The 27,585-nt window shown below is 38.4% G+C and overlaps 2 protein-coding genes across 6 annotated transcripts in view; one reads left to right on the forward strand and one right to left on the reverse strand.

Moving 5' to 3' along the window:
- Positions 1-3,580, forward strand: part of ERI2 (ERI1 exoribonuclease family member 2) — a 32,638-nt gene extending 29,058 nt beyond the window's left edge. For all 4 annotated transcript variants that reach the window (XM_035718073.2, XM_049111327.1, XM_049111328.1 and 1 more), the window contains one exon: positions 177-3,580. In XM_035718073.2, coding sequence (XP_035573966.2) covers positions 177-1,484 — 1,308 coding nt within the window. In that variant the 3' untranslated portion in view covers positions 1,485-3,580. The remainder of the gene's footprint in view (positions 1-176) is intronic.
- On the reverse strand, positions 2,242-27,585 carry ACSM3 (acyl-CoA synthetase medium chain family member 3). Of its 2 annotated transcripts, none has more exons than XM_049111329.1 (14): positions 27,389-27,585; positions 20,992-21,261; positions 20,288-20,498; positions 15,896-16,103; positions 13,808-13,951; positions 13,535-13,691; positions 13,183-13,262; positions 11,793-11,916; positions 10,367-10,447; positions 7,965-8,066; positions 6,610-6,737; positions 6,406-6,505; positions 3,432-3,555; positions 2,242-3,045 (listed from the first exon to the last, which is right to left on the reverse strand). In XM_049111329.1, the coding sequence occupies exons 2-14, from the start codon at positions 21,190-21,192 to the stop codon at positions 2,963-2,965; spliced, it is 1,743 nt and encodes a 580-aa protein (XP_048967286.1). In that variant the 5' UTR covers positions 21,193-21,261; positions 27,389-27,585; the 3' UTR covers positions 2,242-2,962. The 2 variants fall into 2 exon arrangements, with proteins under 2 accessions (XP_048967286.1, XP_048967287.1); XM_049111330.1 differs by lacking the exon at positions 27,389-27,585 and adding an exon at positions 21,625-21,764.

Below are 27,585 nucleotides of genomic sequence, written 5' to 3' on the forward strand. Positions count from 1 at the left end.
CTTTATTCTGTCATCTCAAACTCCAAAAGTAATTATACGTTCATTGAAATACAGATATCATATGTGCAATAAATCGATGAAGATATTTTTCTTTTTTGTCAAATCATATGATGTGTATCAAAGAGATTATGAATGCATAGTCTCTAAAGCTATTGGATTTGTCTGTGGAATCCTAGGTTCCCACTAAGAAGAATTCCAGAATTTTGGCCAGAAATTTGAATACGAATCAAGTTGAAGAAACATCAGCCTGCAACAGTAACATTCAGGGTCTGAGCATATATGATAGGGAGCCTAAAAATGCAGTAAGTTCTCATGGAAAAGTTCAAATGAGGCCAGTTGTTATGAATTCTCCTGTAAAGGTACAGCAAGATCAGTTCCAACTAAAGAACAACGTAAACACAGGTCTTCACAATGGCAAAAGCAACTTATCTCTTTTTAATACAAAGTCCTCTAATTCTCTAAAGCAGTTGCCATCTTCCAGCTTGAATATACCTATGCAGAAGGACATAAGAAACAAACACCTTGCATTTAATACCAAATCTAAGTCTTCAACGATTGGTTCAGAATTGGTACTTGTTTCAACTACCATTTCATCTGTTAATCATGTTTCTGATACGGAAATGAGTTCTGCTCTTGATTGTTTACCTATGTTGGCCGATTGGGAGGATATAGCTTTACTGCCAGCATCTCAGCCTGAGCAAAATATAGATTGTATACCTCCCATTGGTGACTCAAACTTAGACACTTCATTTAATTCTATAGAAAGATTAATGGTTTTAAAAGAAGGCATAGAAGAAGGTCCTCAAAAATCTGGGACCTCTAAGTCTGTTGTATATAAGAGTCCACATACTACTATTTATCATGTGAAAGAAGCTAAAGATCCAGGTTCAGATGTTTCTGACTTTAAATTACCTGAACGCAAATCAAGTAGCTTCTACAGTGTTAATGCCAGTGTGTCTCATCCTTCAGTTTTGGAGAAATACCCCCTTCTTTTAGGTGGTCCTAAGAGGAATGTATCCAGGCCCCCGGCTTTCCCACCAGCAAAAAAACAGACCCTCACTGTTCATGAAGAAAAACCTACATCATCTGATGGCTCCCCAGTGAGAAGTTGTTCCTGGAAGGTCCTCCTTTCTATCTTAGCTTCTACAGTTAATCTACAAGAGCCTTGGAAGAGTGGGAAAATGACACCTCCTTTATGCAAGTGTGGCCGAAGATCTAAGAGACTTGTTGTTACTAATAATGGACCAAACCATGGAAAAGTCTTCTATTGTTGCCCAGTTGGGAAATACCAAGAAAACAGAAAATGTTGTGGTTATTTCAAATGGGAACAAGCACTTCAAAAGGAGAGAGCCAACAGCAGAGTTCTGTCTCATTCCCCAGGAGGACTCACTCTTAGTTCTGCAGAAATAAGCCGTAGTTGTGACAGAAATATAAATTTTTGTGCTAAAAATTCATTGAGACTCAGACCTTCAATGAGGAGTTGATAAACTTTCTCTACATCCAAACTATTCTTTTACTTTGATGTGACCTTTTGTGTAATAAAAAGAAAACAAGTGTGTAGTGCTACAAGTTATGGAAACTTAGCATATCTGAGGTCTGTAGATTGTACTGGGGCTATTAAACACACACAAACTGTAAATTGAGAAAAAAATTTCACAGGCTTCTAATTTCATTTGTCAGTTATCTAACATTTGTTTTCTGTTTACATATGGATCCTGATTGTTCTTGAGTTTCCAAACATTGTGAGTATCTGATAATAGTTGTACACTGTTTTATTTTTTTTATTTTTTTTTAAGATTTATTTATTTATTTATGATAGACATAGAAAGAGAGAGAAACACAGGAGGAGGGAGAAGCAGGCTCCATGCCGGGAGCCCAACGCGGGACTCGATCCCGGGGCTCCAAGATCGTGCCCTGGGCCAAAGGCAGGCGCTAAACCGCTGAGCCACCCAGGGATCCTCCACTGTTTTATTATTATGTCATATATTAACACTTGCCAAATGTATCATACTGTTTTGAAGAACCACAATTTATTTTTTTAAAGATTTTATTTATTTGAGAGAGAGAGACAGAGCATGAGCAGGGGGGAGGAGACAGAGGGAGAAGGAGAAGCAGACTCCCCACTGAGCAGGGAGTCTGACTTGAGAACTTGATCCCAGGACCCTGAGACCATGACTCCAGCTGAAGGTAGACACTTAACCAACTGAGCCACCCAGCCGCCCCAAAGAACCACAAATTAAATATCTTGTACACTGCATTTATTAGATTAGATATAAGCAACGGTAGTATATGATGTCCTTCTTTTATACTTAGACCTTGGAATAAATTTGAGATATTTTAAGATATTTCAATAAAAATATGACTAATAAAAATCGCTAGCCTATTTTCAGGTAGATACTTATACTTTAAGAATTATGATAATCTTCTAACCAATATTTTTGTTTTTCTAATAATAAGTTGTTTAGTTATATTTCAAAACTTGAAGATTTGTTCTGATTTGTATATTAACATCAGAAATATTATTTAACTAGAATTTGAAAACCAACAGGTTGGCAATTTGGTTCAGATACTATATGTCTAAAAATTTCTCAGCAATTGATGGTATTCTTTTCATATCAAAATCATGAGAACATTGACACTAATACAGAGGAATTTACTGAATATTTTATTTCAAAACTTACCCTCTGATGTTATAACCATAAGATATTTTATTTTTTTTAAAGATTTAACTTTTTAACTAATCTCTACACTGAATGTGGGGCTTAAGCTTACAACCCTGAGATCGATTCACATGCTCTACTGACTGAGCCAGTCAGGTGCCCCAATCATAAGATATTTTATTTTTTTATGAGATATTTTAAATCAACAATTTACAAGTATATTATCACATTTTTAATCACCTCTCCAGAACATTGTGGTTTGTCTTTGTTTTATAGATACTGTGATAAATAATAGAATGGATTTAAATTGTTTCCCATTCTTTCTTCCTCAGTTCATTTCTCTTTATCTTCCCACTGATAGTCTTTGGCAGCTCTTGAATAAATTCTACCTGTTGGTATCAAGGGGAAAAAATTAGCCCAGAAGTTTTCATCTTTAGACCAAGTCAGTAATATAGCAGTTTTATTATCTCTAAATGAAAGAATTAGGACACCCATCTGGGTGGGTTTTGGTAACAACCTCGCAGGGAGAGGGGTATTGTTGAGATTTTGCTTGATATTTAGTATTTATTAGAAATCCAGTAAGCCAAATGACCCAGCAAATTATGTCAAGAGTTTCATTTTAATCTCAAAGATTCTGATTGTTATCCACATCATTAGTTCATTTAGCATATTTGGTGTAGCGTGTTTGAGGAGAATGTTCATTAAAATAAAAATAATAAACAGCCGAAATTTTTCAGAACAGTAAGCAGATTGTCATCATAATTAGAATACCTACCTTTCTGGGATATTTGTAAGGTGCTGTAGTTTTTTTTACATGCTCCTGAATCTCCTTTTTCAGTTGTTCTTGGTCACATGACTTATAATCAGGGGTCAAAACAATAAAAGCCTTTACTACCTAAAAAATATTTGAAACACCAGGAGGATGAGTTGTGTATTTTTATGTTTTAGTGTGTCTTGATTACTTTCTCTAACCAGGAATCTTAAGTGCTTGATAGGATGGGCCAGAAATTTTCATAGGGTTTGATTCTAGCTCTGTGCTCTTAAGCCAGGCAGTTGAGTTCCATACTTCCTATTCTGTAGTACAAGACAGTTTCTGGGACCCCTGCTTTGTTAATGATCTTAATGAACTGGAATTTGCTCATCTAACTACATCTTGAACTCTGCTTTCTGACCTTTTTCTGTTTCTGAGCTGTCTTTGCTTTGACTTCTTGCCTCATCTTTTATCTCCCTCAAGAAAATTTCCTTTTAGAAAAAAAATAATCCTTTCAGAAACTCAGCAGTGCACTAAGCATAGCCTCTTGGGTAACATCTAAGCTTGATCTAGCCTAGTTTCTAGGCTCAGTGTGGCCCTTATAAAGAGTATTCATACCGCATTTGCTATATCCTTATTGAACGGAGTTCATTGAGACTGTCCACTCTTCATTCCAGAGATACTTGTGTTGATAAAAGGCTGTGAAGATTCCAACAGCCACTTTGCTATTACCCTGACAAATTTACCTAACCCTGAGGAAAAAGAATAGAAAGTGGTGATAACCCTTGCTCTCTAATTGGCAGAAAACCAGGAAGACTTCATCAGTTTATGCTCACAAAGCCCGTTTCCAAAATTCATTCTTCCTTGAAATGTTTTGGAAAGGGACGCCTGGGTGGCTCAGAGGTTGAATGTCTGTCTTTGGCTCAGGGCATGATCCCAGGTTCTGGAATCGAGTCCCACATCCGGCACTCTGCAGGGAGCCTGCTTCTCCCTCTGCCTATGTCTCTGCCTCTTTCTGTGTCTCTCATAAAATCTTAAAAAAGTTTTGGAAAATTCTGCCCTGCCCAGAGTTTTTGGGCTACCTATATATAATTTTATCCTATTCATTTTTTGATACTTAAGAAAATGTTTATACTGGCTCTTTTGCTTAACATTTTTATGAATTAAAAAAATTTAACCTTGATACAAGTGAATCATTCAGAGCCAGATTATTTTAAGAACTAATGTTTATAATTACTGTTTTGCATATTGATGACTTCTACACCTTGGGTAGGGTCTATTATATCTTTACAAAAGTTTTTTTTTTTTCAAGATTTTTTTATTTTAAAGAAAACCCACACAGCAGTAGGGAGAAGGGCAAAGAGAGAGAGAGGGAGAGAATCTCATACTTAACCCTGAGTGTGGAGCTGTACACAGCTCAATCTCATGACCCTGAGATCATGATCTATGCCAAAATCAAGAATCAGATGCTCAATTGACTGAGCCACCCAAGTGCCCCTATAAAAATCTTTGTAAACCATTACAAAAGATGATAAATTAATAAGGAGCACCCTAACATGATTAAGAGCATGAACTCTAATATCAGATGGCCTGGGTTCAAATCACACTTTGTTGTGTAATCTTGGGGAAGTTAGGATACCTCTGTTTCTGTTTTCTTCTCCAAAAAAAAAGAGGTGGTGAGAACTAAATAGGTTAACATATACAGGTCCTATGTAGGGCTTACAATACCTGGAATATACTAAGTCATCAGAACTACTAGGTATTAGTTGTAGTAGTGTTAGAAGTACAAAATTTTTTTCTTTTTTTTTTTTCTAAGATTTTATTTATTTATTCATGAGAGGCACAGAGAGAGAGAGGCAGAGACACAGGCAGAGGGAGAAGCAGGCTCCATGCAGTCCTGACATGGGACTTGATCCCAGGTCTCCAGGATCACACCCCAAGCTGAAGGCGGCGCTAAACCGCTGAGCCACCGGGGCTGCCCACAAAATTTTTTCTTAACCGAAATCCTTAAGTCAGCTTCAAAGTTTCTCTGAAATTCTGTGCAAAATTTTGCATTTTTATGAGAAACTACAATGGTGGCTATTTAATATGGTAGCCAGTAGCCACACGTTACTATTTAATTAAAATGAAATAAAAATTTTCTCAGTCACATCAGCCACATCTCCAGTGCTTTATAGCCACGTATATTGTATCAGATGGCACAGATCTAGAACATTTCCATCATTGCCTAAGTCCAATAGTGCCTTATGACCTTCAGATTCCAAAGAGCTTTGTGATCCTACGGGTGGAATTTGGAGTGAAAGGATAAACTTCAATAATCACAGAATCACTTCCCTGTTCTCTTTTATATGGAATTTTGGAGGCCCTGCCTGGCAAAGGGGGCCTGCAGAATAGCATGGAACCTTTAAACCCAAACCACCATCTGATCACCCCCACTACGATTGAGCTTTCAGGAACACATATGACTTGACTTGATTTCGGGATCATGAGTTCAAGGCATAAAGCTTAAAAAAAAAAAAAAAGCTTTTAGGACCCCTGCCTTATTCACAGGTTATTTTCTGAATCTTCTACTTGTCTTCCTACCCAGCCTACTTCTAGTTGCCTCAGTTCCTACCTCTGACCTTCCTGCCACCCTCGATATTTGATGCCGGCCTATCCTCCTCAGCTATACTAGGGATCATATTGTTTTCCAGAGCTGGGTAATAACTTAATCCTATTTAGCTGACCTCTAGCATCGTATCCTACTATAAGCTGGGGGTTGTTGACATTCATATCATCCCTCTATGGAAAAGATTCAAATTCCTTATATTTATATTTTCAGTCTTATTCCTGGCAGTTCTTTATGATTAGCATTTTTACTAATGACTATCTGACTTGCATAGTTAGTGAAACATTTGGGTAATTCTGTTTCAATGAACTGTTGAAAAGTATGTGTTAGACTGCCAACAAATTATAAAGTAGAAATGAATCCTTTCTTTTTTTTTTTTTTCTTACCTCTCCCCTGATGGGGTCTGGGCTGCTGACAACAGCTGCCTCTGCAACTGCAGGATGTTCAGTGAGGGCACTTTCTACCTCAAATGGTCCAATTCTGTAACTGGAAAATAAAACATGCCAACAATTTATAAAGGTGAGCAGCAGGTTCATTCCAGAACACCAATGATCAATTAACATAAGACATATGTGCAGATGAAAAATTACCCAGAGGATAATATGATATCATCTGATCTTGCAACAAACCAGAAATAGCCATCTTCATCCATATAGCCCCGATCCCCAGTGATGTAGAAATTGCCTCGTAGGGTTGAAGCGGTTTTTGTGGGATTATCCTATGAAACAAATTGCATTTTGTTAGTATTACTGTGAATCTGATTCTTCTGTTGAGTTGGATTTTTAAATGTTCAAGGGAAAAAAAGTGGTTTTTTTTTAAGAAGCCTTGGAATGAAGAGGAGCCAGCACGTGGAACAAGGATGAAATTCCAGCATTGAGCTAGCCCAATCTAAGAAAGGTAAACTACAGTTACAAAGATAGTCATGCTGCCATACCTATCATTTTCTTTTCTTTTTTTTTTTATTTTTTATTTTTATTTTTATTTTTTATTTTTTATTTTATTTTTTTTTTTGCATTTTCTTTTCTTTTTAAAAGATTTTTAAAATTAGAGAGTAGGGGAAGGAGGGGGAGCAGAGAGAGAGGGAAAGAATCTCAAGAAGACTGCATGGAGCACAGAGCCCAATGTAGGGCTCAACCCCATGACCCTGAGATCACAACCCCAGCCAAAACCAAGAGTTGGATGCTAATCCAACCAAGCCACCCAGGTGCCTCCCTGAGAATTTTCTTTGATGTATCACTAAACACTGCAGGAGTTCAGAGATCCAAGGAGTGGGCTAATAAGTCTTTAATGTGGCTAATATCTAACACTGGCAGGAAAAGAGAGAGAGGTGAATACTCAGAGTTAAAAGAAAGCATCAGCACCTAATAATTCAAAGAACAAACTGTTTGTTTTTGTGTTTTGTTTTTACATAGAAACAGAGAATTGGTTCTATAACTTTGGCAAGATGGGAAAGGAAGTATTGTTACGTTATGTAAAATTCACTGACAAGTAGAACCTGGACCTTTGATTATATCAATGTAAACTTTGCTATAATTTGTATACTTTGATTAGAGATGAAAATAGGTTTGCAAACCGTGGGGAGCTTGGAAGGCCTCTAGTGAAAGACATTTCTTAATCTCACGGCCCCATTTTCTGTCCCTCTCACTCAAGAAGGGAGACCACTAATCAGATTTCAGGAAAATGATTGGCTACTACTGTATAGTGTAGAGGAGCAGTGTATACAAAAAGGGCTGTCTTTCTAGGGCTACCTTTTCTTACCTTCATGAGCCTTGGGAGAACAAACATTTGGGTGTTTCCTCAATTTCCTATCTGAGGAGTCACAATTTAGGACATCTCAAAAAAGTCCAAGCACCTATCTAGGTGTGTTTTGTGACAGAAAGGGATAGTTACCAAGCACTTTTGAAAAATAAATAGGAAGTAAGAGGTTATTTAAAAAGTCTCTTACTACATAATGAGTAAAAAGGCCAAATGGTCGGTTAGGTAGAACTTGAATGCCAATATCTCCTTCTTGTCCCGGAGGTAGAACATTGCCATTTACATCTAAAATCTAGGATAAAAGAGAACAATTTATTTCAGGGAATTTTTATGCAAAGGTACATGTTAAATTTTTACTTTGTTTTGTTTTGTATTTTTGCCATTTAACATTACAGACTTCAAAAAAATTTTTAAGTGTACTTTAAATTCCCAAGAGAAATGTGTTTATTTAAATTCTTAGTACAAAATATAAACTGCAAGTTAGCAAATTGTGAAGAGTAAAAATCGTCTTTAATTCTACCGTCTAACATTAATCGCCCTTTTGGTGATCTCTTTTGAGACAATATAAACATAGGAAAAAAATAGGATCACTTTATAATACACTTTTATAATCTGCTTTTATCATTTGCAATATGTCTTGACTGTCTTTTACTCTCAAGTAAATATTTCATTACTGGTTTTCAAACTTTGTTTAACTTTGGAACAAATAAAACCTTATTTCAAGAGCCTAATATTAGTAAGCAGGGAAAAGGGAATGTTCTCTGGTTGAGATACTGATGAGTATGCCAGAAGCCTAGCTTTCTTACCTTTTTCCCAGTCCTTCTGGTTCCCTGAAGTACCTAATAGTAGCTAGCATTTCATAAGCACTGACTGCATTCCAAGTAAGAAATACTACAGTTCTAAGTACTTAACTTGCATTGTTTTCCTTAATTCTTATAACAGTCTTATTTGGTTAGCATTATTACAGCACTCTCCCTAGGTACCAAGGGAGAGATGAATGATGATAAAGGCCTCTCTTTCAGACCTTTATTATGTGCCAAGTACTTTGGTATGCTTTTTAGAGATATTATCTCATTTAATCCTCACAAAAAACCTATGGTATCAGTTCTATTATTAGGGCAACCAGCCATCATGGTTTACCCAGGACTGAGGCAGGAGAGTGTCCCTGAGATGTATGACTTTTCATTCTAAAACCAAGTCAAGTCCCAGGCAAACTGGGACAAGTTGGTCACCCCTGTCCCTATTTTACAAATCAGGAAACTGAGACTTTAATAACCTCTCTAGAGACACTCAGCCAAAGACACTCAGTTCATGAAGCTCAAAGCCAGACCTGAACCACCAGGCAAGCCTATCTTTAGACAAGGTTCTCATAAAGCAAGGGGAAGAACCCACATCTGGTTTATTATATAAACTGACATCAGCAATCCATTTCAAACTTCCTCTCTGATCATAAGAAGTGGGATCCTTGTTTAAAATACAGATTTCAGGGTCCTACCTAGAAGGGGCCTGAGAATAAGTATTTTTTAACAAGCGTCCATGTAATCCTTATGATCAGAAAAGCTTGGGAAACATTGATTTAATTTATAACTTACCCTCATTTAGGTTTGGTGCTGAGTGCCTCATTCTGTAAATTCATCCATTTTGTGTTTTTGATACTATGTTATGGTTTTCTCTTATGTATTAGTGTCAGTTCCTTTGGCTATACCTAGCTTTGCGTCTGCTGATCTGAGAACCATTCTAACCCTGTACAAAGTGTGCAGATCGGATAATAGGATGCTCCTTAGGGACCAGGTGGTAATAATGGTCATGGTTACAGAGAGCCAGGAAATGGCCAGGCAGGCCTGGGAAAGGAGAAAGATACTTCAGCTACTATAAACTGTAGCTTCCTTTGGCCTACTTGAACCCCTTAGAAGGTCTTGACCTCTCTTATCAGAAAGGCAGTATAGTGCTGTGGTTAAGAGTACAGATATTGGAACCAGATTGCTTGGGATTGAATCCCAGCACTAGTAGCTACTAGCTATGTGAAATAGCTATATATAAAAAATGGTTCTTTTTTATTTTTTATTAATGTACAGTTGAAATGCAATGTTACATTAGTTTCAGGTGTACAACATAGTGATTCAACAAGTTTATATATTTTTCTATACTCACCACAAATATAGCTAGCTACCTTTTGTCACCATACAATACTATTATATAACCATTGACCATCGACTCAATTCCCTATGTTGTGTGTTTTATCTTTGTAACTTACTCATTCTATAACTGGGAGCCTGTACCTCCTACTTCCCGTTCAGCCATTCTAGAATGGTTCTTATGTTGGTATGTCTCTCATAGGTTCTTTCAGGGAATCAAATGGATTAATATTTATAAAATGCCTAGAACTGCTTGGTACAAGAAACTGCTTTGCAAGAAAAAAAGTGGAGACCACTAAACTAATGTCTCTAATCCATTTCCATTACATGGAAATTAAGATATCATATAAGTAACATGAAATCATCACCAAAACTAGGAGTGTTGGGGAGGGTAGAGTGCTGTTAAGTGGTAAACCGATTGGGTCCTTAAAAATTCTCCTGGAAGGGGTGTACAAACCTTAACATCAAAAGCAGGAGACGGCTTTCCCATTGAGCCAGGCTTAATTTTCATTCCCTTAAAATTTCCACAGATCAGCACCTAGTTCAGAAGGAGAAAGAGGAAAAAAAGAGAGAGAGAGAGAGAGAGAGAGAAAAGAAAAAAAAACAGAAGGAGAAAGAGTCAAGTAACGTTATAAGAAACTTAAAATTCATTTATTCATCCACCATGCATTCATTCAACAAATATTTATTGAGAACTCATGATGACCAAGGCTCAAAATAAAACAAATTTTCTGCTCTTGTGGAGTGTAAAGATAGATGCTAATCAAATACTTAAAGTTATAACACTTAATAAATTGATAATTACTAAAATATTCATATTTATGAAAATATTTGTACCCATATTAGCATGATACTTGTTATGTTGTTTCTATTTAATACATCTGTCAATTTTATTTTTGATATTTAAATTTTTGACCAGGTACTACATTCTTATGGTTTAAAAATAGAAGCATTATAAAAAGACACGCTATGAAAAATTTCTTTCAGCTTTTCCTTTATCTGCTCCATTGTATGCCTCCTCTTCCTTACACTTTTATTAGTAGTTTATTCATTTCCCCTAGGATTTCTTCTTATTCTTATTTCTACGAGCTCCTTAAATAACCCTTTTTTAAGAGTATATTCGCCAAGGAGTCATCTAGTGAACTCTTAATATTTCAAGTAACAAGGAACTCAGCATTCTCCATTTTTGAGGCAGCCCTAAGAGAGTTATAGGAGAATCTTTCTATAGATCTAACATTCTTTCACTTAAAATATATTTTAATGCTCTCACTTTGATCAGCTCTATAGTGGTTTTTCTCAATGAATGCGTGAACTACTGTGTCTGTTACAGAACTTTTTTGCAACTAGCTTCCCTCCCAACTTTTTTTTTTTTCTGATTTTATTTATTTATTCATGAGAGAGAGGCAGAGATAGAGGCAGAGGGAGAAGCAGGCTCCCTGCGTGGGACTTGATCCTGAGATTGAGGGATCATGTCCTGAGCCAAAGGCGGACGCTCAACCACTGAGCCACCGAGGAGTCCCCCAACTTTTTTTTTTTAAGATTTTATTTATTTATTCATGAGAGAGAGAGAGAGAGAGGCAGAGACACAGGCAGAGGGAGAAGCGGGCTTTCATACAGGGAGCCCGATGTGGGACTCATCCACACCTGTGGGTCTCTAGGATCACGCCCGGAGCTGAAGGCAGCACTAAACCGCTGAACCACCCCAGGCTGTCCCCTCAACTTTTTTTTTTAACTATTCTAATCACTCATCTACCTCCTATCCCTCAATCATAAGCATATAATAAACACTTATTTTAAAAATTATTTACCAATTATTTATATTTATTTACAGGTTTTATTCATCCAACTAAGTCCAGCCCTGTCTTTTCAATGAGATCCTATACCGTTTCAGTCTGTCCATATCCTTCGTAGATATCCAGACCTGTCCTTTTTCTCCATTGTTCAGTAACTTCAGGATTGATTGGTTCGCCCGCACTCACACAGTGCTTTAAGCTTTTGAACTTATAGCTTCTCACAAAACAGAAAAATTAAATTTAGGAGAAAAAATGGAGAGAAATGAAAATTAGAATTATTTCTAATGAAATTCAATATAAGGTACGTTTTTGTTCCTTCCTCCTTTCCTCCCCTCTCCAATACAAAATAAACAAACCATTCTAACATCATAAAATGACTCCCAAGACATCCATTTTTTCCCACTTTTTTTGGGGGGAGTGTGTGATCTGTTGAAAAAAAAAAAAAGCCATGTCATCCTCAGGGAAGGTTTTGCATGATAACATTTTAAACCAGTGATTAAAATTTTACCAATTGTGTGGTTAAACTGACTGTAGAATATTATGCAATGGAATACTGTAGAGCTGTTAAAAAATAAAAATAAAAAAATAAGTAAGCTCCTAGACAGTGCTTTCCAGTAGAAACTTTTGCCACAATCAAAGTGTTCTTTATCTGCACTATCCACTGCAGTATTATCTAGCCCTATGTGGCTATTGAGCACTTGAAACATGGCTAGTGCAACTTTGGAACTGAATTTTTAATTAATTAAAATTAAATTTAAATAACTATATATGGCAAGTGGTTACCATATTGGATAGAACTGGATAGCACACAGTTCCAGGATGTAGTGTTAGGCAAATAAGAGGAAAGTACAGGACTGTGAACATATTATGTTTCTATTTATGTTTATAAAAGAGAGGGTGAGAACACTGGCATATTGGTTTGTTTGCACAGATTTCAGGGAGGATAATGGAGACCAAGGACGGGGCTTAGAGAAAGACCTTTCACTCTACATTCTTATGTACCTATTGAATTTTATGTCATATGAAATATTTCCTATTCAAAAAGTTTTAACAATTTTGACAGTTTAAAAATATTTACCAATGCACCCTTTCAAATAGAATCAGTAATAGAGCAAAAGACATTCACCCCTTTTCCTATTTGCTGGGGTAGGGCTCCAAAAAGGGGTCATTCCTCTACTTTCTCAGCTCAGGTAACATTTGTCATCCAAAAGATTAAACACTTTTTTTATCCATAACTACTGGGCTCAGGGGTATACCCATGGCTGAGCCCTCCCTTTCCTTTCCTCGCTTGGGAGTGCCTGCCCTGGATGTACCAATGGTGACTTAACAAAAAGCACAAAGGAGAAGGGGGAGAAGAGATTGCTAAATTCCCTACCTACTAGCGTGGAACGATGTTTTTAGGCAGAAAGATGCTTTATCTTATGGCTTCCTCTTCCTCTCCCCTACTCCCACTAAGTGACTGTTTACCAACCTTTCTTACCTGGTCATATCACTCTGTATGAGCATTCGGTATGCAGTCGGTGCTGAACAAAAGACTGTGATGGGAAACTTGGAAAGTGTCTGCAATGTAGAAGTAAACTCTTAGTCCTATTACAACTTTAATGAGTCCCCACATGTTTATGGCAGGCACAGCACAACCTCAACATTGCTTATTCTAACGTAAATGTCACACCTTTCCTCTGCATATCCTTTCAAGATAATTGACCTTCCAGATGTGAAATATCTTAAGCCATGTGGTCTTCTCTGATTTCTGCAAGTTACTTTTATTCATCAGTCCTGTTAGGGACGTGGCTAAAGCATTCCTAAATGGTCACCTCTTGTGCTCTCCTTACTTGGAAGATGGAAGTTGGCTCAAAACGTGGCAAGTAATGTGCAAATACGCATGCTCCCTGGATCCATGGAGAAAAGACACTACTCCAAGCAGACTTTGCCCAACCTGTGTCTGAGGTATTCCACATCACATCTGAAGGTGTCAAATCCAGCCAGAACCTGGGAAAAGAAATAATAGTCCTGATTTAACTAAGGAGAACAAATTTTAAAAGACCAATAAATGCATCATCATCTTTGTAATTTTGACACATGAAGCTGGAGCTGTGTGAAAGTACCTTCCATTTACAGATAATCCTAAACCAAAACTGCTGTGGCTGTGACCAGTCATTTTAGGAGATCCGCTTGTTCCACTGGTGAAGTAAATGGCCATCATCTCATCGTGTTTTGTATTCACACAGGTGTGGTTGTCACTGGCGTGTCTACAAAGGAAGAACTACAATGATTCTGCACATTGCACATGGCATCATAAACTATTAACCACAGAAAAGAATTCAAGAAACCATCTACTCGGATCTCTTCACCTCATGGATCAGGCCCCCATGATTTAGGTTGAATTCCAAGGTAAAAGTCATCTCTTTATCTTCTTACATGCTTTCTGGAATTAAACTAAATTTGTCATCAAAGTCCATTTATAAGAGCTGGCTTCATAGCTTTTTATTGTATAATAAAGAAAAGCTGAAGCATTTAAAAAATCTTAAGACAATTTATCATACCACCAGCAGAATGAGGGATGTGTGATCTTATAATCATGGCTTTGTGAGAACTGTGGATGTTTTCAAATGTGATTTTTTTTAAGAAAGTATGTTAATAGAAGTCATGGGTAATGGTATAAAGCCGGTTGGTAATTCCCACGTTGTTCAAGAATCAGCTATAGGAAAGTAAATTCTGCACACCCACTGTCTAAGAAGCATAGAGATTTTTTTTCTGGGAATATTGGACTGAGAAAGAAACATTAGAATTAGAAACATCCAGGCCACAAGAATTATAGAAAAGCTGTTTTCAATGCCTAACAAAGCTCAACTATTTAGTCTATGATTCTGTCATTTTCTTTCTTAAAAATAGTACCTATAGCTGCGAACCTATCACTTCTATTGTAGATATGATTGCTTTTGAAACCTAAGGTGGGAATATCCTACCAATCTCTCATCACTAGAGGCAGTAAACATAGCAGTTAGGAGTGTGAGCTCAGATGCCAGACTCCCTGGGCTTGAAACCCAGCTCTGTGAGATCCTAGCATTTGACCTCATTCATCTGTATTACTATAGTACCTGCTCCTTAGGTTATTGAGACATGTAAATGAGTTAATATATGTGAAATGCTTAGAACAGTTTTGGGCACTTAACCAATGCCATATAAATGCTACCCATTGTTGCAGTTATAACATTTCTAATTAGAACAGTACTTGGGTTTTGGTAAGAACTCAGTAAATGTTAGCTATTTTAGAGGAGGGAGGAACAAGTCTTTAGTTGCAAACATGTTCCCAAATCCTTGAGTAAAGGTGGGAAGTTCATTCTAGAGAGGGAACTGGTTGCCAACCTAAAGCTAAGTTAGAATCAATACCTGGCAAGAGTGCTAAGCAACCCCTGGAAGCATTCCATAGCAGGGACTGAACATCAATGTAACTTGGTTTTCTTATTGCATCCATTAACATTAAGTGTTCTTCTTATTTATAACCTGAAGTGTTGCTAACTGGAAGGAAATGATATAGCCTACACAAAAGAATTGATTATGATCAGTTTCTCTGGGAGATGATAACAGCTCTGTGGTTGGTGCCATGAATGCACCTCCCAGATCCTGCTGCAAGAATGAAGCACTTACTCCCCACCAGTGCTGGGAGCCCTATTTAGAGATTCCTTCAGTCTGAAGAGAGCTGCCTTGCTCAAGGTCACCCCTCCTTGTAGGGGGAGCCCATACCCAGTTACTGATCAGTATGAGTATATAAAGGCCAGGACCTTTGCTTTATTTGGGAACAGCTCTGAAGGGCTGTCCAAGCCCCAGAGGTCCCAGTGGATTGGCTGAAGGTTTTGCTGGGAGTGCATGGCAGATGAATTTCTTCTTTTACTCAATCCCACTATCCTTCCACTTCCTTCATAGGTGCTGACCCCAAGACAAATCTTTAATAAACCTCTTACACAACTAATTTCTGTCAAAGAGTCTGCTTCCTTCAAGGTCCTAACATACAAAAACCACTCCACATTCCTTGCTGCCTCAGAGCTTTGCAGATTATGAGTGCAGCAATAATCACCAGTTGTTCCCTTTGCCTTGTTTCAGTTTTCATTTTTCTGATCACTTGTGGATTGAATCTTTTCAGTGTTTCCTTTCCTTTGAGGGGAAGCTGTTCTACAGCAGTTATGGCCACTCACTTTATCATCTCCTTGAGGTTCCCCCACCCGTCTTTGGGTTTTTGAGATACAATTAGCTTGGAGTGCAGATTCTCACATTTAGATGCAACAGCATCTACTGCTGAGGCTAAAACTTCATTGGTGATGATGCACTTTGCTTTCGAAGATTGTAGTCTGTAGAGAATGTCTTTCTGGGTCAGCTGAGTAGTTCCTGGAATTAAAACTGTTCCTAAGGGAGCAGAAGAGAAACAATGTACAGAAGGAAGCATTTCCCTTATCATGTTAGTCACAGTAGTATAGATTGCTTATGTGTACTCTTTATGTCTCAAAATGAGTTTACCATTCAGTTTACCAGTCTCTTCCATTCATTATTCTGCTTTTGCCTTTCAAGGGATCTCAATACCTGTGGCCCTTTTGACCTAATATGAAAGTGTGTTTTTTTTTTTTTTAAAGATTTTATTTATTAGAGACACAGAAAGAGAGACACAGGCAGAGGGAGAAGCAGGCTCCATGCAGGGAGCCCGACATGGGACTCGATCCAATGTCTCCAGGATCACTGGAGGCGGAGCTGGAGGCGGCGCTAAACCGCTCAGCCACCAGGGCTGCCCTGAAAGTGTGTTAATGCTGGTTAATTTTCTTCTATCTAAAGACCATTCATAACATTCAGCTTGAATAAAGTTTTTTTTTTCCATTTTTTTAAAGAGAATTTTGATTGAGGAGTGATATTGCCCGTATTTATTGGCTAAATGCCAGATGCTATTCTAAGGTTTTTGCATGTTTTATTTAATCACTACCAAAAAACCCCAAACACAAAATCTATAAATAACTTGCTAAAGATCACTGGAGTAGAAAGTGGCAGTGCAGGGATTGAACCCTATAGCCTGACCTTAGAGCTGTACACTTAACTACTTTAGTCCAGCACCTTTTAAAATATAGATGAATGTTTTATGATTTCTTTCCAAAGAGAAGGATTGAGGCATTCATCTTTTCTGTGCATCTACTTTTCCTTGCTGTAAATTATTCTTTAAGTGTAGTATATAATGGTTAAAAGTCTGTCCTGGAGCCAAGCAGTCTTATAGCTTGGCCTTGGACAAAACACTTTATCTCCATAAGTTTCAGATTCTGCATCTGTAAAATGGCAATTCTATAAGATTGAGGAGTAAATGAGGTAAAATGTGTAAAGAGTGCAAATAAATATTAGCTATTATTTCCTCAAAGGATTAATGAACTTTCAAGAATATATCTACATTTGTATTTATATTTACATGTATCCATATCTATATGTTAGGCTCTACCACTCTTAAGTCCATACTCTGGGACACCTGGGTGGGCTTAGTGGTTGAGCATCTGCCTTTGGTTCAGGTCGTGATCCTGGGGTCCTGGGATCAAGCCCCACATCAGGCTCCCCAGAGGGAACCTGCTTCTTTTCTCTCTGCCTATGTCTCTGCCTCTCTCTATGTGTCTCTCATGAATAAATAAATAAAATCTTAATTAAAAAAAAAGTCCAGGCCCTAAAGAAAGGGGTGGAAGGTATGCACTTCCCAGTGGTTTTTACTCTTCCTAGCATCACATCAGGAAAGGAAGATTGAAGAACACATACTTGGTCATTCCTGGACTCTTGACATTAGCTCATCTTTCCATTTTGGAAAGGACAAGCCCCTCCAGTGGAGGTCTTCAGGAGACAGAAAACCAAGACCAAAACACAGAGTTCTTCAGAATATCATTATTTTCTAATAAGGCAACGCAGCAATGTTTATGAAGCTTTACTCCAAGGTTATTCCTTAGAGATGTTCCATCTGGGATAAGTTATTAGCCGACCGTGGACTAATAGTTTTCTCTAATTTAAAGGCACTCTCTAAAAACAAGCCCACTGATAGCGTTTCATGCCTAGTAGAAGCACTTTATTTAAACACGTCACCCTTAGATAATTAATTTCTGCTAATGTATTTTTCATATCCTATCTTTATGTTTTTTAAGATTTTATTTATTTACTCATGAGAGACACAGAGAGAGGGGCAGAGACATAGGCAGTGGGAGAAGCAGGCTCCATGCAGGGAGCCCGATGGGGACTCGATCCCAGGACTCCAGGATCACACCCTGGGCCGAAGGCAGACACTCAACCGCTGAGCCACCCAGGCGTCCCTCATATCCTATCTTTAAAAGAACCTATTTATTAATAGTGATCAGTCTTATCTATTAAAATTACTTTCTGTCCAAATTAATCATTCTGGGGAGCATTACATAGTTTCTTGCCAGGGAGCAAAATGTTACTTTAAGTTGTGGGGGAAGACTCTCATTACCATGTTTATGATATAAGGTATACAAAATGATGTTATCAATTTATACATTTGCATGAAGGGTCAGAAGACTCTGGCACTAGTAGCCCCTTTTCTCCCTGTTAACAGATCTACATGAAAAGACAAAGTTTTTCCAGAAGTTTGTTTGATGGGCAAAAGAAGTAATTTTCATAATTCAATTTGGCAACAGAATTTGAAAGCCTAGTCCATCCCCTCATCCCTCTAGGTGGTAGATAATGCTTATTTTCAGCATTGTTAGTACATTAGATTTACCATTTACTGTCTCCATTTTATTCTTCCTTTTAAGAGACTCTGCCTTCCTTTCTGCAGCCCCAGTAACCATGTTTGTATCAGATGAGCCTCCCTCTGACTACATCTGACTGGCCCAACCCAAGCCATGCCAGTCGGATTCTGCCTCAAGTATTTGATTTAAGAGACTGAGTGGATTGGGACATGCAGAGTTAGGGCCAAGGCATCTGTGTAACAAACCAAACCACCTGTCAGCCAAAATGAAGAACAAAGAAACCATGTGCTAGCAGAAAGAAGTCAAAGGAACAGATGCTTGAAGGAGAGACAGACAAGAGCCATAGGGCTTCAGAGCAAAAGAATAAGAGAAAGACCAGTTGCTCTGTGTGTACTTTTTTTTTTTTCTGTAAGATTCTTCAGTAGACATTCAATAATTTTCCTTGCTTATTGAACTAATATGAATGGATTTCTGGTCCTGGCAATCCTACAGTCCTTGACTAAGACAATGAGCTTAAGCAGCCTTAAGCAGCGTTCATGAAAACTATCATTTTGTTTAAAAAAAAAAACCGTAAAAGTGGGACCGGCTACTCCAGTGTACAATTTACATGTACATGTGATATGAGAACTTGTAACTCTCAAAGACAAGTAATTATGATGAATTAAGAATGTTTACTTAACATAATTTTCATAAGAGTAGGGATATTAATTAACTCAACAAATATTTTACCGAGCACTTACTATATGCCAATAATTGGAGGTATAGACATGACTCTTTCATAGTCATTGGCTTTAAAGACTCATACATAGTCCTAGGGGAAAGACAAATTTATGAACAAATAGTATACTCAAACAATATAGTACAGGCTAAAATAGAAATGTATACATATTTTCTAGGGCAGGTCAATAAAGAAAGCACCTGAATTGGGACATCAGGGTAGGGTTGCCTGAGAAGTGAGATTAGAGTTGAGACCTGAAAATCTAATAGAAGTTGTCCAGGTGGTTAGGTGTGAGGGAAAGGCTTTCCAAGCACAGGAAACAGTGTACACAAAATCCAGGAAATAAGAAAGATCGTGAACCTTATAGGAAACCATTTGATATAGTTGGAGCGCAGAATATGAAAACAATGAAGGGAAAGGAAGATAACAATGAAGGGAAGATTCCATGTCACATCTAAAGAAGTTCTAATTTTACCTAGTAGGTAATGGAGAGATTAAATAATGTCAAGGAGCATGTTGACAGGATAAAACATGTGTTCTAGAAAGACCACTAGCTATGGAGGATGGATGGGATTAGAGTAAGGTGTGGGCACACACAAGATCAGAATTAGGGAGACTTTTGGGCACATCCATTCAGGATATGGTAAATGTGAAGTAAGGCAATGACAATGGAGTTGGAGAAGAAGAGGGTCTCGAGAGTCATGTGGGAAGTTAAATTTACAAGATGTAGGAACTGATTTGGAAGGAGTAAGCTGCTTGCTTTGGGCACCAGATGAATGGCAGTTAATCATGAGAGAAATAAAGGCATGAAACAAGAACTGGGGTGGGTTCTTTGAGTTTGTGGCTTCACTGAGTTCCAGATGACCACAGGTCTATAGGAAGAGAAGAGTGGTAGGTAAGAGGGTACTCAATTGTTAATTGGCATTTGGTTAATAAACCAATTTCATTATGAGAAACTCAACTCATAGTTTAGGTCAAAAGATATGATGGGTTTCCAACACATTTCTAAGGTTCCTGAGAATATTCCTGAGAATAATACTATATTATGTACCTCAAATAATCTACCCAAATAAATGTCTCATGATTACTTAGATGTTTTGGAAAATCTCCCATCCGGCCTAGTTTAAATGTAATCAGGCTGCAACACTACTAACCTGTTCGCAGACAGGCTACATTCGCAAGCCACCATTCTGGGATCTTGGGCAGAATCACAATTACTCGATCTCCTCTTTGCAGGGCACAGGCTTCAGTAAGTATATTGGCAAATTTCCTAGACAAAGATCCCAGTTCCTCAAAACTCCATCTCACTTCTTCCCCATTTCCATTTATCCACCAGAAGGCTGGATTGGAAGGTCTCTTTCCAGCCTGAGGAAAGACAAACCAAGGTCCTTATGCAGCTAAATTCTATTTTAACTGACTCAGTGGAATCTTTTTTCAGATGAAAATTCACAGGTTATTAGTTAGGACGCACACAGGATATGTGGAAATAACTCTGACATCTTTATTTCTAGCTGTTGGAAGCCATGTTATTTCTCATTTAGCTTGATTGTTTTTCCTTCCAAAAAGTTAGAATTCTTGTATCCCTTTATATTCTCTCCATGCTTTATCTATGCCTCATTCCCTACCATTTCTGACCTGTATACTACTACTACTTTTTGTTTTTTTAAGAAGTTAACCTTTACGGAACTGCTAACATGTTGAACCAGATAATTCTTTGCTATGGGGGACTGTCCTGTGTATTAGAGGATATATAGCAGCATCCCTGGCCAAAACTATTTCCAAACATTGCCAAATATCCCCTGGGGGCAAAGTCCCTTCCATCTGAGAAACTATAGCTGGACTGGCCCTTGTTCCATACCTTTTCCATATTTGTCCATTGGTCCAGGACATCTTTAGCAAAGTTGAAATACTCTGGAATCTCCAGTTTGAATTCCTGTTTCATGGATTCATAGTTGGTAAAGTTCTGAGGGGGCACTGTCCTATAATCTTTATGCAGTACTCTCACAGAACCAGGGATTGCCAGGCGCCGAAAACACTTGGCACGAAATAATGTCTGCATGGTAACAAGAGCTAATATAAGTCTTGCTGGATGAGCTTGCACTCAGGATTTCCACAGAATCCAGTCCATCTAAAAGATAAGCAAAGGGACATGTATTTGTCTCTATCCCAAAGGTAGCCATACCCCAAAGTAGCGTAGTTTTATTATTATTATTTATTATCATCATACGAGTGCCATTCTCTGAGCACTCTATATGTTTCAAACACTGTACTTAGTGCTTTACTTACATATGAATTATCACTAAATCTTCAGAGCAACTCTGTGAAATGGATATTATCATCTCTGTTTACAGACAGAAAAAAACGACTAATAAGAGGCTGTCTTAGTGAACTCTGGCCACCATAACAAAATACCAAAGACAGGATAGCTTAAACAACAGACATTTATTTCTCACAGTTCCAGAGGCTAGAAAGTCCAAGATCAAGTGCTAACCAGTTCAGTTTTCCAGTATGGGCTCTGTTCTTGACTTGTGGATGACCATCTTCTCTTTGCATCCTTATATGGTAGATAGAGTGAGAGCTCTGGTTTTTCTTCCTCTTCAATTATGATACTAATCCCATCATTGGGGCCTCACCTTTATGACCTCATCGAAACCTAATTACCTCCCAAAGACCTCGCCTCCAAATACCATCACATTTTGTGGGGTAGGGTTTCACCATATGAATTTGTAGGGAGACACAAACATTCAGTACAAGACAAAGGCATTGTTTGGATTTGAACGTAGAACTATCTGGTCCCAACTCATTCTCCTGACTATGTACTACATCTTATTTTCTTCCATATGCATTTCTTTTTTTAAGATTAAAAAAAAAACTTATTTATTCATGAGACACACGCAGAGAGAGAGAGAAAGAGAGAGGCGCAGAGACACCTCCATGCAGGAAGCCCAACTTGGGACTCGATCCCGGGTTTCCAGGATCGGGCCCTGGGCGGAAGGCATCGCTAAACCGCTGAGCCACCAGGGCTGCCCCCCATATGCATTTCTAAAGAAGTAAAGATCTGAGTCATTCAATTACACTCAGTGAAAGCAAAGATATCTTTCACCTGCATTTCAAAAGTTGTACAGACATGTTAAGGAGAATTTCCACAGTGGATAATCCATAAGTGAGGAAACTGAGAGTAACCTAGTACCAATTAGACATGAAAGAACTGTCAAAAATCAAACTTTAATTTATAGGCTGTAGTTAGCAGGCTCCCAGTAGGAGCCTACACAACCTTTGAGTCCAGACTTGAAGCTGCACTTACCAGAGATGTCATAATAGGGCTTAACCTTTAGGACTTTTGTGTGAGAGGACCCTCCAGGCCATCTAGTCCTCCCTGCTTCGTGGGAAATCATTTGATCATGATGCCATTTACTTGGCTGAGGTCTCATAAACAAGGTTGTTAAAAACATGGTTGTAGGGATTATAGGGTTCTCTTCTTCATACTTTCTGTAATTTTTCAAAATCCCTGTAATAAAATACTACTCTCACAATCATTAAATCATTTTTTTATAGAGGGAGGAGAGGGGCAGAGGGAAAAGGAGAGAGAGAATCTTAAGCAGGCTCTACTCATGGAGCCAAATGCAGGGCTGAGATGAAGACCTGAACTGAAATCAGGAGTGGGATGCTTAACCAACTGAGTCACCCAGGTGTCCCATCATTAAATAATTTTTAATTGCAACTCTGTGTGGTCTGAAGGCAGCATGGCTATGTGGAAGAGTTTCTATATTGATACATTGCCAAACAATAACTAATAACTGATCTCAGCCATAAGTTATATTCTAAATGGGCCTGGTGTTTGGCATCATGTTGCTGCACCCAATGCACTGGGAGATCTGGGTACTTCTTCTGACCATCCCACCCGTTTATGTGAGGACCTGACAAATCACTGAGCTTGAACCCTCTGAGATCATCTGGCTTAAGCACCTCATTTTTCACCTGCAAAGAAAATGGAGCTTCAATAGGTTATGTCAGAGTTAGAACTAGAACTCACATCTTTGGATTCCCACTTCAATTTTTTCTTTACTGTGGCTCAATAGGATTCAGTAGAGCATGATTCTTAACCAAGGCTGTGTATTTGAATCACCAGGAAAGCATTTAAAAAAATACTTGGGTAAGGGGGCTGCCCTGGTGGCTCAGCAGTTTAGCGCCGCCTTCAGCCCAGGGCCTGATCCTGGAGACCCGGGATCGAGTCCCACGTTGGGCTCACTGTGTGGAGCCTGCTTCTCCCTATGCCTGTGTCTCTGCCTCTCTCTCTCTTTCAGGAATAAATAAAATATTTAAAAAATATATCCCTGGATAGGGATGCCTGGGTGGCTCAGCGGATGAGCGTCTGCCTTTTGGCTCAGGTCGTGATCGTGGGGTCCTAGGATCAAGTCCCACCTCAGGCTCCCCTCAGGAAGCCTGCTTTTCTCTCTGCCCATGTCTCTCTTTCTCTGTGTCTCTCATGAATAAATAAATAAAATATTTTTTTAAAAACCTGGGTATTCTTGGGTCTTAGACCAATTAAATCAGAATCTCTGGGGGTGGGACCAGGGCATCATATTTTTAAAAATTTCCTCAGAGGATGCTAATGTGCAATCAAGGTTGGGAATCACTGATCTAGAGGTGGTGCTCTGTGAGCTAGCAGATCAGCATCACCTGGAAGCTAGTTAGAAATGCACATTCTCAGATCCTAGTTTCCCATTTTACCAATGTAGAGACTAATAGAACCTCTATCAGAGAGTTGTCCCAAAGATTAAATGAGACAATGCATGCAAAGTGCTTATCATGGCATCTTGCATATTACTACCCACCCACTGGAGTAGGCGTTGGCAAACTTTTTCTGTAAAGGTTCAGTTAGTAAATATGGCTTTGTGGGCCATATGGTCTCTCTCTGGCAACTGCTTACTTCAACTCTGGTTGAGACGGCAGCCATTGACAAACAATTTATGACTAAATGGGCATGGCTGTGTTTCAAACAAAACCTATTTGTGGATATTGAAACTTTAATTTCATGTAATTTTTTTTTAAAGATTTATTTATTTGAGAAAGAGCACAAGGGGAAGGCCAGAGGGCCAGAGGGAGAGAGAGAAAGAGACTCTCAAGCAGACTCCCCACTGAGGGTGGAACCCAATGCAGGGCTTGATCTCACAACTCTGAGATCATGACCTGAGCCGAAACCAAGAGTTGGACACTCAACTGACTGTGCCACCCAGGCGTCCCTCATGTAATTTTCATGTGTCATAAATTAGTGTTCCTCTTTTGACTTTTTTCAAGTATTTTAAAATGTAAAATTAAAACTATTCTTGCTTTGCAGCCTGTATAAAAACAGGTAGAGGACTGGATTTAACTCACAGGCTATAGTTTGTTGATCTTTGGAACTAGAATGTAGGTCCTATGAGGATGGGTGTTTTGTCTCATGTCCATGGTACTATCTCTGGGAAATAACATAGTGTTTGGCCCACAGTATGTGCTTATTTGTTGAATAAATAGATGGTGTTTTCAGAACAGAGAACTTTGTATATAGTTTATTTCAATAGCTCAACGTTCTAGTAGACCTGAGAAGTGCCTTTATTGCTTAACCAGATTTAAATGACTGCCTGCACTGTTCACATGTGGCTAATTAAATTTAAATTAATTTAAATACTATTTAAAAATAAGTTCTTAGTAATACTAGCTGCATTTCAAGTGCTTAATAGTCACATGTGACTAGTAGCTAATGCCTATAGGTAACTGCAGATACACAATAAATGTCCTATCATTGCAGAACATTCTTGTGAACAGTGCAGATCTATATTGATACTAGCTAAGAACTGGATGATATGAAACATGAAAATACAGGAAAATTGAGGTGAAGGGTTTCTAAGAAGATTTTACTAAGGGTTCAGGATTAGTAAAGTACTGCCCCTCACTATTGTTTTGTTTGGCAGTGGGGGTTAAGTAGGGAGGAAACCACCCTTCTCTGCTGTTTGTCAGCAAGTTACAGCCCACACATTTGGCAGCTATCTCCCTTATTACAGATTAGCATCAGGTTTCCTTAAACTGAAGGAAGAAGTTAAGTAGTAGTTTAAAACACTTTTAGTGTTGCAACTTTTATCTTAATTTTAATTTTTTAGAGAAGGTCTTCAAATAGTTCCAAAAACATAAAAATTACAGTGAAAAATTACCCCCTGCCTGGGTGGCCCAGTCTTTTAAGCACACAACTCTTTTTTTTTTTTTAATTTTTTTAAAAATTTATTTATGATAGTCACACACACAGAGAGAGAGAGAGAGAGAGAGGGGCAGAGACACAGGCAGAGGGGGAAGCAGGCTCCATGCATCAGGAGTCTGACATGGGACTTGATCCCAGGTCTCTAAGATTGCACCCTGGGCCAAAGGCAGGCACTAAACCCCTGCACCACCCAGGGATCCCAGCACACAACTCTTGATTTTGGCTCAGGTCATGATCTCAGGGTTGTGAAATTCAGTCCCATGTTGGACTTTGTGCCAGGCATGGAGCCTGATTAAAATTTTCTTTCTCTCTCTCCCTCTGCCTTCCCCGCTCCCCACCTTTTCTCAAAAAAATCTGCCCCCTCCCACCTTCATCTCACTGCTGCCCAGTTTCATCCCAACTCACTTCCTGGAGGAACTATGATAACTTCTATGTATCTTTTCAGGATTTCTTTCCATGTATTTAAGCAAATGACTATAGGTTCTTATTTCCCCATCACTTTGACAAAACCGTAGCCTAGAATAACACTATTCTTCCCATTAAATTTTTTTTTTGCAACAAACTCTTAAGTCTTTCCATGTTAGTACATGGAGATCTTTCTCATTTTTTAAAAAATGTTTTTTTTTTTTTTTTTAAAGAGCTGCATGGCGTTCCAGTGAAAAGCTACACCATGATTAAGGTAGTCCTTAATTGCTGTCATTCGAATTGTTTCCATTATTGTGCAATTAAGATGAAATTTTGAAACTATTTCCTCCACTACATTTAGAATCTTTCAAATATGCATTGAAAAGAAAATTGACCAGTCAGTTGGAGCTTAAAATGAGCCTAACCATTCTGTTCTACCAAAAAGAAAATATCAGCATCCTCCCAATCAAAGATAATAAGATTGACTTCTCAACAAAATTTTTTTCCGGTAATCTTAGCATTTCACAACATCTATTTTCCAGGTTTACAATATTCTTTGTAAAAGAATTGTATTATTGAAAGAGCTGAGTTATGAGTCCAGATGTTTGTATCAAGCCACAGAAAACTCTTCTAAGAAAGAAAGTGCCACGGCTGGCCAGTTGGGCTTGGAAGTATTTAAGGTCTCATCTGAAATGTAAGCTCTACATCCATATAAACAGCAGTGCAGAGGAGGTTTTAGCCTCCTTACATCTCCATAAGTATCTCTCCCACCAAGTAATCCAAGTAATAACATTAACTTAGCATATATCATCACCTCAAAGCAAGGTGAAGCCTCTACTATTCTCCCCAGCCCTAACAAGATCCTGCTTTAAACTTCCATATAGGACTTCTAGAGCTTCTCTTGACCATTTCATGGAGAGAGGGGCTACCCCAGGATTATTTCCTTGAATTTTCATGTATATATTCCCTAAAATTTCCCTAGACATAGTATGCATACTTTCCAGGGACGCCTGGGTGGCTTAGCGATTGAGCACCTGCCTTTGGCCCAGGGCGTGGTCCTGGAATCCCCGGATCAAGTCCCACATCAGGCTCCCTGCATGCAGCCTGCTTCTCTCTCTCCCTATGTCTCTGCCTCTCTCTCTCTCTGCTATCTCTCATGAATAAATAAATAAAATCTTTAAAAAAAGTATGCATCCTTTCCAGATGATAGAGAAGATGGATTCCAATCTGCCACTGAGCAGGGTGGAGAGCTAAGTAGACAGTAATAGTGTAAAACTCAGCTGTTACTTGGACTCAATTAAATTTTTTTCCCAAAACATTTTATCAAGTTAAGACATACACAGAGTTAAAAAAAAAAATTACAGAGTCCCAAAAGACTTAAAATGAAAAACATAGCTGCTATGTGTAAGCTTCTTGTGTGTGTACATATTCCTGGCCACTTATAAACTAGAATTACACAACAGCTGAGGAATTCTGATAGAAACACTTTGGCTGCCTGAGACTTCCATGACAGCATTTTTGTTTTGTTGGTTTGGGTTGCTTGTTTGTTATCTTTGCTCAAAAGTATGTGTGCCAGACCAGCAAACCTTACTTAGGAGACAGATAAGGTAGTACTCACTTAAGTGGCAGGTTCCGACACAGCTGGAAGTGATGGCAAACCTGTTTGCTAGAAGAGCAGCCCTGAAACTTGAACTCTCACTTCTGCTTTAGTCCTGGTTGCAGCCAAAAGAAGAGGGAGAAGTAGTAAGTAGTCTGACAACTGGAAGAAGCAAGACACAGCCAGAAGGCCTTTCCTGGATTGGTGGAGACATTCTA

Source organism: Canis lupus, chromosome 6, assembly GCF_003254725.2.
Source record: "Canis lupus dingo isolate Sandy chromosome 6, ASM325472v2, whole genome shotgun sequence".
NCBI classification, from domain to species: domain Eukaryota; kingdom Metazoa; phylum Chordata; class Mammalia; order Carnivora; family Canidae; genus Canis; species Canis lupus.

Bases quoted from the DNA above. Each gene is read 5' to 3' on its own strand.
- ACSM3 (XM_049111329.1), bottom strand. From the start codon at position 21,192: ATGCAGACATTATTTCGTGCCAAGTGTTTTCGGCGCCTGGCAATCCCT. The intron at 20,499-20,991 runs GTATGGAACAAG...GTCTTTCCTCAG, and splicing joins AATGGACAAATATGGAAAAG to GCTGGAAAGAGACCTTCCAA. The intron at 13,692-13,807 runs GTACTTTCACAC...TTCTTTTCCCAG, and splicing joins GGATTATCTGTAAATGGAAG to GTTCTGGCTGGATTTGACAC.